Source organism: Dermacentor albipictus, chromosome 1 (assembly GCF_038994185.2).
Source record: "Dermacentor albipictus isolate Rhodes 1998 colony chromosome 1, USDA_Dalb.pri_finalv2, whole genome shotgun sequence".
NCBI classification, from domain to species: domain Eukaryota; kingdom Metazoa; phylum Arthropoda; class Arachnida; order Ixodida; family Ixodidae; genus Dermacentor; species Dermacentor albipictus.
In genome coordinates, this window is record NC_091821.1 from 418,008,891 (window position 1) to 418,021,796 (window position 12,906).

Consider the following 12,906-nt stretch of genomic DNA (forward strand, 5'->3'; position numbering starts at 1 on the left):
CTATAAAAAGATGAATTATAAGTGATTTGCAAACGAGTCATGAGACAACTGGCACGCATCTCAGGATAAAATGTATCATAACATTTGGTGGCTTTTGCATGAGGCACACGAAATGACAGTGACGTCAGTCAATAACTGGTCACAACCAATGGAGCCATGCACAATTTTATGAAGGAACTGCATGTCGCGCACAAGTCGCCTGTCATGAAGAGTAGACATACTAAGGTCTGCTAGGAAGGAATCATAGTTATAAAAATGACAGCGACCAATATAGCTATCATACAGTACGCGTACAACAAGTTCTCAAGACAGTAAAGAGTGCACAGACACTCATGTCGATGAAATTTTCTTGTTAGCCTGGAAATAATACCAATATGTCTCAATGCGTGCAAAATTGAAGATACATGCAACCAGAAATTGAGCTTTGCTCAAAACGCATAAGACAACGTGCTTCAACAATGGCTTAGCAAAGTAAAAGCATCTCGCCTCTTGTGATGCAGGCCCATGTGCACTACCATACATTTAAAGCTAAGCTTTCTTTTGCAAGCCCTTCCAGACTTTCCTGACCATAGCTGCTGGGTACTGCTGTCTTGCCAAATATGTCACACTTAGAAAGAAAATTGAATTCGTGCCCGATGGTGAGATTGAGTCTTGGTCCCCCAGCACAGCAGGCCGATGCTCTAATAATTAAGCCACAACCACATATACGGTATTTCTATCATACCAACGCCAGCTAGCTCTTTGAGATGATTGCGACATGTCACATTGCGTAGCACCAAGTGCGCGAGAGCACATGCGCGCGTGCCAGTTTCCTTTACATTGAAGACGCAGGAATGAAAAAGGCAAATTTATAGCACTTTATTGACCGCTTCACGGAAGCTTTGCTTCACTTAGAGTCCAAGAAATTCATTGCATCTACATAATCTTTATTCCTTTTTGTTACACAAAGTGCAGAGGACAAAGTAAATAAGGGATTGCCAACAGCGTCTCTACTTGTTTTTGTTCATGTGGTTTCTTTTAAAAGCAAGATAATGGCCCGCCAACGAGGATTTCTATAGATGGGTTTACTTACGGGAATTTCTCTTTGCGATTATATGTCACTGTGATGATAAGTAGTAGTAAAAAAAGGAACGTCACTTTTTAAGCCATTTCGACAAGAAGACTTGTCTTCGTCCCCTTGTCGAAACTTTGGTTTAAAGCAATGCTCCTTGTTGGAATGCTCATTTCGTGTTTCCATCTTAATTTGAACTTGGTCTCTTTTTGGGCATTTGTCTCCAGAAAGAGACCATTGCCTCTGCTAATCGTTTCTGAAAGCTACCAGAAAATTCCCAAATTTTGGGCTGTCAGACGGCAAGAACCCCGATTTCTCCCTCATTTTCAACCGATAACTACCACCAAGTTCTAAAATATATAAAGCCTGAAAATAAAGGACCTGATGAACACAGCAGATGCGGGGTGCACTCCAAACACAAATATTTGATTTTTGTTAGTAGTCATGAAGGCTGCGAGGGGGAAAATGTTGTGGTGTAGCAGCACACTAGAGCTGAGCAACTCACAGTACTTTGACCTGATTGCAGGTTTCAAGTTGTTCACCAGAAAGCTACGATCCAACTAGCTGTTGGCTCTGCATTCTCTTGTCATGTAATGCATGGCTCTTGGTCTGTTATCATGCCAGGAGACCGTGAGCATTAGCTTGTGCTGTGCTGGAACTACCTGGAACATTTTTAGGTTTGCAGGCATGAGGCCTCGATTCTCTGCTAACCGGCTTGGTTTCTGGTTGGGTGTGTTGGACCCAGCATAAAAGGGGTTGTGACACAAATTTTAAAGTTGGAGAAACTCTACCACATGTTTTTTTTACGTAAAATGATGACACACAGCTAGCGCGAAGATTGGGAAACACTTGCAAGATATTCAATTTGATACTACAATCGGCTTCAATATGCCAGACGTGGCGTCACCAGCATTTACGAAGGCTTCATGACACAAAGCAAACATGTCGGCATCATGTAACAAAAAGGCTAGGTATCTTCTTATTTATTTATTTACAAATACTGCAGGCCCTATTCGGGCCCAAGCAGGAGTGTTTACATCAATGGCAAGGTATGATGACATTGTTCATAAATCGAACAAATCTGCAGTGCACATTACTTCTAGTTGTGTTCGCATGTGGCAACCATGTAAATTGTGGCAACAGAGTGAGTCACTATTTCATGTCACTGAAACCGTAACTAGTTCATAGAAACACATCATAATAAATTGTATAGGCCACTCTATCGCTTGCAAGTATTGTTTCTAATGTTTGGAGAGCTTGGACCTTCAACTAACGGGGGCGGGGGGAGAAAGGAAGAAAAGTAAAAACATTTATGTCAGTATTCCTTTCCATTGCAATGTGCTAGAGAAAATCATCGCCTTATGCTTCATGATGCCACAGCAAAGATTCACAGGCGCCCACCCACTGCTCATTCATGTTTGCATCAAGCAGTTCTGGTAACCACCTGGTGGACACCTTGCTGTGCTGCAGAACAGGATGGATGATGGTATGTGTTGCACCATAACTAATCCTCCATTCCTCAGCCACCTCATCTATTGTGATGCAAACAGTTCTCATGCGCAGGGCATTCCACCTCCGATGTTATGTTCGATGTTGTTGAATACATAGAACAGCATGTTTTCAGACAATCCTTGGCTTGAAGCTCTTCCTCCACACCACAATGCCACCCCTTGACTACAGACGATGCTACGCTTCTCAAGAATTACCATAGAGTGTCAATGAAGTGCAGGAACCGCTTCTGTCAAGTGATGGCGCTGCCGTCCACATTCTTGAGTCAAGGTGGAGCATTGAGTGGAGGGACATACTAGAATTCAAGGGTAAGACCACCTGGAGTGAAGTGCGTCACGTGGGCTTGTCACTATGGAATTGGTGGCGACGCTAGTACATCTGCAGAAGGAATGGAGAGGGTCCTTCATCCAACTTAAATGTTCTGCAATGGATAATGGACTGAATTTTGCTCTCTGCACCAGAATATCAGATTTTGGACTTCTGTACCTGCCTGGTGGATGTCTCCAAGGGTGCAGCTGCTTGTTATGGTCACGTGACACATCCCATCAGGCAGCTTTAGCCAGTTTATGCAGCTCTGTCTAGTTAAGGGCCAAATAATGTATGAAGCACATCCTTTGGCAGGAGTGTGGATTTTGTTGCAATATTACGGTTACTTTTTCACTGTGCCTCGTATATTTTGATTGTTAGTTATGAGAAACATCTGCCTTTGGGTTGCACATTCATGAAACGAAGTATATATATATATATATATATACATATATATGTATATATATATATATATATATATATATATATATATATATATATATATATATATATATATATATATATATATATATATATATTCCTAATAACATTGTGAAAATGTGTAGCTGTCACTACCACATGGCAACAAAGTTTCTCTATTTCAATAATTCAATGTCTATTTTAGTGTTTCTTGAAACTGCGATTCAGTGACCCTTGTAGTTCTCTACAAAGTTGTGGATATATACAAGTTGTGGATGATTAGATTAATGTAATGGACAAGCTGAGAGAGGGAGTCGTGTACTGCTGTCGCAGCTTGTTTCATGCGAGTACCACAGGAACTGGGCACTGGGCTTGGAACTGTTAATGCTTTTCTCAGGTTGGTGGTAAAGGTAAGTGGTGACTGCACTGACTTGCATGGTTAGTCAGACATACTTAGCCACCACACCCTTCGCACGTAAAGCTGCTAAAAAAAAATGTATTTATTTTGTACATTCCACTTGCTTTGTTTTAGCAGCATCTGCCTGCACCTTTCCACATGCAATGAGAGAAGAAATTTGCTGTCGTTATGTTTCTTAAGCTCATGCATATGGCAGCATTAACTGAATTCAAGCAGTTAAATTGTGCAGTCATTGCCATAATTTCTACAGGAACCCCCTATCAGATATACCACCTCACAGTACACTAACTGCCAGTGCACTTGAGAAACATACTTGCACAGCTAAAACAAGAAACCGTAATAGAACTTGCTGTTGGGCTAGTTAGTAACTCATAATGCTAAAACAAATTAGAGTGCAAGAAACACACCCACATACATGTACACACCCACTCTAACAATCAGTCCAACTGGGGAGTCTTTTTGGAGTGATTGCATATGGGTGTATGTGGGTGTGTTTTTTGCACTCTTATTTGTTTTACCATAAACAAACAACCAATTCAAGTTTTTAATTGGAAGTATGGCTTTGTTAAAGTTAGATTTCACAGTAAAGCTTTTCCTTAGTAGCAAATCTTAGTACTATAGCCTCTATGTGACACATCTGCCTTCATTTTACAGCAGTGTAAGGACCAATAAGATTGCATTTTGTGTGTCATTGCACAGTACCAATAATCCTGAACAGTAGATTTTTTGTGCAAACACGAGAGACAATATGAAACTGCTTAATACGATGACTCTATTGCGTCTATGGCTGGAAAATGACTGTGATAAAATTAAGAGGCAGGAAGACTGCTCTGCTGATTAGAGAGCAGACGGTTGCAGCTGATATAGTCAAGACAAAGAAATAGAGTTGGACAGGTCATGCAATGCACCGGTCATGCCAGTAGTCTAACAAAGCAAGTGCCAAAAAAATAAATTTAAGAAGAGCCAACCCGCAATTGCACTCCAAGAATACGTTTAGCATGCTTTGGGACACAGTTATTTGTGGTACTATGTTGCGCTATGTATTATGGGTGGCACTCCCCTCACCACTGTGCTTTACCCGTACGTGAAAGTCAACCGTCACTTTGAGTGCCACGTCTTCAAGGACCAGTTCGGAAGCCTGTGCAGCATTTGCAACCAGAGGGGCAGCGTTTCAAATGACAGTGTCTGCGTCTTCGATCAGAGGAGCAGCATGTGAACAACTGCATCTCACAACGGTAGCTGTCACGAGGGAAGAACGCTCCCCTTACCACCATGCAGTTTTTACCACTTTGTTAGACTGTACTACCTCTGGGATTGGCCCACGAAAATGGTTAGACACCAGAGATCACAGTTCTCAAAGATAGCTAAATGCTTTTCAAAGGCTAAAATGTGGTGATGAGATTAGGTAATTTGCAAGCATCAGGTGGAGTTAGTTTCCGCAAGACAGGGGCAGTTGGAGATGGCTAGAAGAGGCCCTTATACTACAGCAGACATAACATAGGTTGGTGATGGCTTATATGCAGTAATAATGCACATGTAACACGTCTCTAGCTGCAAGACTATGTGAGCGCAGCCTAAAAGCCTTGCCCCTTCTTTGGATGGTACCAACTATAGCTGAAATTGCCTTCTCACGGTTCAGGACTCCACAGATAGCAAAGAAAAGTCACGCAACTTTAGTACACAGAATGGCAGTCAGGGTGATGTTTACCCATCATTGCATCACTGCATAATACAGGTCATGAAGACAACCCCAACTAGAAGGCACGTCCAGCTCCAGAGATGATCTTGCACATCCTCTGCGACTGCCCTGATTATGGCATAAAACATCAGACATTTCAGGTTAGTTTGAGGCACTTGCATTTCCTCAACTATGTTCAGGAGGTGCGGCACCTTGGTCTTCATTTCACAAGTGCAGCATGGTAGCATCTGCACATCCTCTTTCATTTCACTGAGTGCAAGCTTAATGCCAGAACGAGTTCACAACATTGCCTGAACTTGTGGGAAAGGTAGAGCGGGGGCTCGTGTAGGAGGTGCCAGGACAGTTCAGTAAAAGTTCCAAACTGGCACTGAACTGCAAGGAACTAGTTCACAATTTGCAGGGTGAATCACATGGACCTTTAATGTTCTATGGTTAGAAGATTGTAGGGGTGTTAGTCCTTTGGGGGTCAATGACATAAATATACGGCGCCGCGAACAAGTCCAAAAATGGTCGATGCCGTATATTTACGGCGCCATCTGTGCGTTAAAAAGCGCGCCAATTTCCTAACTTTTTCTTTTCTCTCATATGCTGCCACTATGTGGGAATACAGGGAATTTTTTTCATGTGCCTCCCTCTCTCGGTTTTCGTTGCATGCTTTGTTTTAGCGCTAGTTTGCTCCTGCACATCTATATACTACCACTAGCGGGCGCGCTAGCAACGCATAGAGTTTCGTAACGCGGGCGGTTTCAGCTTCTTGCGCTGGCAAAACTGATGGCTATCTCGTTACTAATCGCTCAAAGGGCGACCGCTTGTTTCTCGCTCGTTTAGTGCTCACAGGGGTGCGCACAGGAATGATGGCACCGTGCATGCGTTTCTGTTGCTTTATCTTTTTTTTTTTTGACACTCGCGAAAACTAATTGCCTCTGGTTGGCGATAAGATGAAGATTAGCAGAAGTTCGTCACACGTTTTGCTTTTTTGACAGGCACACAACCAGTTTTCTTGAGTGTGCTCACCTACGCAGTTCGATTATGCTATGGATGTATATATTAGATATTAGTGTAAGAGCAGGAACATTTGAGTCTTGCGAAATATTCTCGTGTGTGCATTTTCAAGGCCTTCAACTATGCGTATAAAAATGCATCAAATTTTTAATTCTTATAAGTTTATTTCCTTTTTTATTGTTCTTATTCATGAATGAAGAGTACATATATACCAACGCAAAATATTTTTTTCTCTTTTCACGGTCACCCTAGAAAAATTGCGGTAAATTCTTTTTGAAACAAGTCCCTAAGAAGAATTGAAATCTGCAATAACAAAAATCGACCCTGGGCGGTCGCATATTTCGAAAAAAAACCGACCCTCAAATGGTTAAACAACACTCAAAGTGCACGTGGTGATGGAGCAACCTCACATCCTGCTCCAACACCACATAGGTAGCAGACACCTGTGCACTGCGACATGCTGTGCGCAAAGCATGTATATACACATCACAAGTGCGCATAGTTCACTGCGCATTATCACTGTCACCTGCACTCTCTCTTTCCTTTTCCTTCCCTTTTCCCCCTTTCCTATGTCTATTTGAACAGAATATTATACCTTTTGCACTGGTAAGTCAGATAAGGGCCTTTGCTTAAACAGATAGAAATCTGGAAAAAAGAAACAGCTTGTAGTAGAATATTGCACCTTGCTGCTGCTTATGCAAAAAAAAGGGGGAAAAACATTTTTTTAGCAATTTGTTTATTTGAACCTTCATGTTTATTTCAATATGCTTAATACAAGGACATGAGTGAATGTCACCAGTACCAAAAATGGGGTCAGGTTTTCACCTTTCAAGTCATATTTACACATTTTTACGTTATGCAACATAAAGACAACACTTATGACACAGACTAATATATACATTGATTTTTTACAGGGTGAACAAACATTTGGGAAGAATTAGTGCTATGTGTTGTACTCGTCCTGCGTTTCTATCAGCATTGCAAAATACAACCACTGCACGTTCAGGCAGCATTTATGTTGATCAGTCCGTTAGGTGTAAGAACTAGGCAAAATAAAAATTTTGAATTTTGTTTCATGTGTGTGTTCTATTCTTGAGGGCATTTTCTCTGGAACGCTCTTGGGAGTCAAACGGGTCAAGCTACACAAAGAACACATGCGACCATAGTAAAAACAGACACTCCCAAAAGAGAATGGACAAGGCGTTACAAATACAGCTACTTATAACACATCTCAGCGAACATACAATCAAACTGCTTTGAGTTCCTTCTTCCCAACAAAAAGCATGACACAACAAAGATCGCACCATATTTACACGCCACGTGGTCTGTGGTTTCAGTACACAGCACAAATGAGAACGGCACTATAGTACTGGTCACGAAGCCAAAGCTGTTCTTCATGCAGACGTGCGAAGTCTGCTGACAAGTGACGAATGTTCAGTTACGTCTTCGGCGTACACGGGATATTCTCCATGCGTTTGGCTCCTCGTACTTGTTGTAGAGAGGCTCAAGGCGCAACTGCTTCTTGTGCTTGCTCAGCTTGGTTGGGTCGGCAAACTTGAAAAAGGAAGATGCAAACTCAACTAGCCACTTGGGATCAATGGTGGTCACTTCTCGCATGTACTCCTTGGTTGTCAGCACCAGCTCGTAGTACACAACCCTGGCAAGCAGAAACAAAAAACAGATGTCCGAGTCAGTTTTGTCAAGAGGAAAAATAACATTTGTGGGCACATTCAAGGAACACTAAGTTGATGTAAATATCGCTGATCAACTCTTTTCTAAAACAATAGTTCTGTCACTTTTACGAAATACAGAGCTCCAATAAGTTAGACAATGATGCAAGAGTGAATGAAACTTTCCTTCTGAAAACATGCTCCCTATGGACTATAATGACATACAATATCAGAGGGAACACTCAAATTGCATTTGAAAGACCACAGTGGCTCCACTTGCTGTATGTTAAACATAAAGGTTTTTTATGAGGCTGTTTACAGTGAAATCTGATGGATACACATATTCGCATTTCAGGTTCAAACTCACAAATGAGGAGTGATTAGTGTTTGAAAAGTAATACAGTGTTCCCTTTAATGATGCTTATTGGCAAGTGCTATATTGCTCCAATGACAGTTGAACCTCAATATAATGAATTATCAGATATAACGAACTAAATATAAAGTTTGTTTCGAAGTGCTTTATTTCAATGGAGCGTTCTACCCCAACAACAAAATAAAAAATGTGATATTCAACTCGCCATCAGTTATATCACAGCAAATTTTTCTTTGCAGATGCCTCAAATATATGTTCTGGTAAGAAAAACGTCAAATGCAGACTGTGACCGAATTCTCAGATGCCCAATTTTTCTAACTCATGTGATTATTCGGACTTCACCGTGGCACCGCCACCTACTCCAACACTAGAATAATATAATAGTCAAACCTCATACTAACTTGAAAGAGCGTACCTCACTCATAGTAACGACACACGATATAACGAAATAATGGATATAATAATGAAGTAAGTGAAATTCCCCTTGCTATCCCCCATAGAGTTCAATGTACTTAAATCCTCACTTTCAAGAAGCAAAGTTGTTGTGCCAATGGATATAATGAACTAGATTTATCTGTGAAACCAAAAAATACCAGATTCTTAATGCAAAGAAGTGGCAAGGTGTGCAGACACGGACACAAAAGAAGTGGACAACACGAACGGCTACTATCAGCTGAAGGAAGCACCGAGGTGAAAAAAGAAAGAAGACACAAAACTCATATGCGCACGCTCTGGAGCATATATGTGAAGCATGAAAGTGTTCCAAGAGGCCAACTGCTGTTGGCCTGATAACAACATGATAACAACGACGGTGTGAGATGGATGGATACAGCAAATTCCGTTTCAAGCTTTTAATTGCCGTTTCAGTAAAAAACCCTCAAACATTGAAGAGAAAAGAATTTACCAACGACCTCCACTCTGATCAAAGGTAGACAAAAATGACGCATCTCACCACTCTGGCTGGCGGTTGAAGAGAGCGCTGGACGGATGGATGTAGACAACTTGGCCGTCCACAAGTGTCCGGTATCCCTCCTGGGGATCTTTCTTGGCTGCATTCCGGAAGAATCCACTGCACACTGCCTTTTGCACGCGTGCCGTGTTCTTGCCACAGGAAACGACGTCTAGCTTGTGCCTGAAGTGCAAACAAAGGCAGTGATGTGAATAGTAGTTCATACCTTCTTACTGTTTGAAGCTGTGATGCTTAGCATGATGCAACAGTACAACCTAGAAAAGTACTGCATTAATGCCAAAGTTTGATGCCACGCAGAAGCACCAATAAGAGCGAAAATGATTAACTGCTCCACCCTAACCCAATCATGTAGTGGAACACAGGTTCTGTATGATATTTAGAACCACCAGAATATGCATAATCAATCAATTAAATATAAATGCGTGGTTAGAAAAGTGGGGACCGTAATCAAACAGTCAAATTAAACATTAAAATAGCACAATAGCAAAGTTAGAAACAAAGGTAGCAAGACAAGGAGGTGCACAAAAGGGCGACACCTACCTGTCCATGATTCCAAGCAGCTGTTTGCGCACGTCCTGCGCCCGCTTGAGAGTCCGAATTTGGACGAAGTTTTCATAGCACCACGCGTTGGAGAACTTGTTGTTCTTCCAGGAGTTGTAAACAGCTAGCAGTGTCAGGTGGTCACCCTCTGCTTGGTTGAACTTTGCCTTCTTCTGGTCAGCCAGTGCTTGCTTGTCCTGCACATAAACAGTGCTGTGTCATTATATCTTAGTCACTTATTAAATATGGTAGACTATGACGTAACTGAGTTTTTCCCTTTAATCCATCCACTAGCTATATCAAGTAGCCCTGTAGGAGCGCTGCACAAGCTGCTCCAAATTAGCCTTTACAAAACATCGTCACAGTTATAGCAGTTACACATATGCACTACATTTTGTAACCATAGTACTTATTCAGGTAAACACACATAAAATTCAGGGATGAATTTCACACAGTACGAATAACTTATTAATAAACAATGAGGGCAGAATATACTACTATTACAAAGTGTCAGAGGCAACTATTATTCCAATCCAATAGATTACGTAGAAGTTATACAAGCAGTGTATACCTCAAAACATATGGCATCATATATATGGGCCTCAACACACAAGTTTGTCCATTGTGCAGCTGTACGGTGATACCATCCTCCATGACACTACCCCTCGATTAACCCTGATCGACATAGGCGTCAACCAGGCACTTTGTTTGAGCCATTTTCCTGAGAGTTCTGCAAGAGCTCTGGCACAGCGCAAGGTGCAGTACTGCACGATTCGCTGTATTGCTTGCACCAAAACCATATTTCGTGGTGCTGCACAAGTTACTACTACACTGAATGGCTACTTATGTTGATGCCTGGTTTTTTTCCGAACCTTTTGTAAATGACATGGTACAAAACTGATACAAGTCTGAGGACCAGTCCCTTCGACTTTGTATAAGAAAGGACAGAGAAAGATCTGTCTGACACAAAAGCAAAATCCTGCTGACCACATCAAAACTTTCTAGTTTGAGCATGACATGAATATCAGTTCTAAAGTGTGAGAATGTAGAAGGAGGGATGAGAAGGCACCATTATGGTCCAACTATGCAGGCAAATTTGTAATGTCCATATTTCAAAAGTTTTTCAGAAAATTTCAGAATGTACCTCTCTGAAGTTTACCCAAATATATTTAATAGAAGATGCATTAGCTGCTGCAACATTTTTGAAACCTTACTTTCAAAGCCAGAGTGCTGGCCTGTGCACTGGCTTTGAAAGTAGCCTTTAAAAAATTTGTCAGCATAATACCATATTTTGGCACATATAATCTACACCAAAAACGTTGAAAAACATAGCAGTAAAGTGGGGTGCAGGTTATATTCAAATTTCGGCTTCAAATGTGGCTTCGTAGCAGCATGGGATGTGCTGCCGTGAAGCCACACCTTAAGCCAAAGTTCTCTGCCCTTCAAAATTTCATTAAATCCTAAGGAATCCCATCCTCTCTCCACCCCTACATGTTGAAGCTCCCTTCTACCGTCCTTCATGGTCATCCATTCACCTCCTCTTTACGGGCCGTCATTTTGCATTTAGTAGTTAGCGAATAGTGCATGCGGCGCCGGCAAACTAGAACTCTGATTACGACGGGCTGCACTCAACGGCTGCCTTTAGCAGCAGAAGCTGATGATAACGCTATATTCATATGGCGAAGCAAATCGTAATTTGAGCTAGCGGATTGCGTATCAAGTGATCACATGTTGCCCATTCCTGCAGCGCTCCCTTGGTCCGCACGAAGCATTTTGCGATATGGTCATCAGCGAAATAACCGCTGGGATTTCCAGCTTGGTTGCCTTTGCTCCACTGCCATTACCCATGTGAGGGCTGCTCTGTCCATGCTGTCATACACTGTCGTGTGAATGCTAGCTAAGAAGTGGTTTGATTCCCATCACATGACACATGACTGATTTGTCTGCGATCAAGTCTGTTGCATGAATACAGCAATCGGCAACGCCACAGAGGAGAACAGAGCTGCTGCTTGAAGATGGACAAGTCAAACATTTACAAATAGAGCCTGTTTTGCAAAGACTTGAGCAGTTGTATGCAGCTATTTCAGCAGGCTGTATGCAGATATATTTTTTTTTTCTTCCCGGAATTTTGTAATTGGGGGTGCGCATTATAAGCGATGGCAGGTTATACCTGGAAAAATATGGTACTACGCCCCCTACATTCGAGAGACCATGCCATACACCTCATTGCTGGTTTCTTCATTATGAGCTGTTACTGTATGTAGTACAGTGATGCAGTCAAAGTATCAGAACAAATGTTATTTTCTTCCCTTTATAACAGCTACACCACTACAGCAATAAATTTTAAACCTTGATTTTGACCATTTGCAAAAACTAACTCTAATCTCCTTTTCTGCTAGTTTTTCAGTGAGTGTTTCTCCACGAAAAAAAAAAGGAGTTAGCTATGCTATTTGAATTTACAAAGACAATTCGTTTCACAGGCAAACATGACATTTTGGTAATGCTTAACTGTGGTCAAAAACCAAACGTCGGCATAGCCATTTCAACAAGAGGACTTGTCTACATCAGGACTAAGACAAAATTGAAATGTTAGCTCCAGATAATTTTTTTTTGTTTGACCAAAGTTAATCAGTTCAAGCCTCCATTTTCCTGTAGGCTTCTCTCCCTGGATTTTGGTAATTCTGGATTAACGACCGTTCGCTTGGAATATGTGACTCTTCACTTGAAAGTAATTTGCAAGTAATGAGTTACTTTATGCAGCAATTAGTACACTGCTCAAGTACTTTTCAAAATGGTATTTTGGATTTACGACCATTCTCTAGGAATATGTAACTCTTCATTTGTAAGTAAATTGCAAGTAATTAGTTACTTTATGCAGCAATTAGTACACTGCTCAAGTACTTTTCAAATTGGAATAAATACTAATCTACTTAGTTTTTTAGCCTGGC

At 41.4% G+C, this 12,906-nt stretch overlaps 2 protein-coding genes across 2 annotated transcripts in view; both read right to left on the reverse strand.

The window, feature by feature from the left end:
* Positions 1–12,906, reverse strand: part of mys (position-specific antigen beta subunit myospheroid) — a 388,332-nt gene that overhangs the window by 63,053 nt on the left and 312,373 nt on the right. The gene's annotated exons all lie outside the window — the stretch shown is intronic.
* The window catches only part of pea (ATP-dependent RNA helicase pea), a 60,204-nt gene continuing 54,010 nt past the window's right edge, over positions 6,713–12,906 (reverse strand). The window contains exons 23-25 of the mRNA XM_065429910.1: positions 9,959–10,155; positions 9,401–9,580; positions 6,713–8,062 (exon numbers count right to left, since the gene is read on the reverse strand). Coding sequence (XP_065285982.1) covers positions 7,840–8,062; positions 9,401–9,580; positions 9,959–10,155 — 600 coding nt within the window. The 3' untranslated portion in view covers positions 6,713–7,839. The remainder of the gene's footprint in view (positions 8,063–9,400; positions 9,581–9,958; positions 10,156–12,906) is intronic.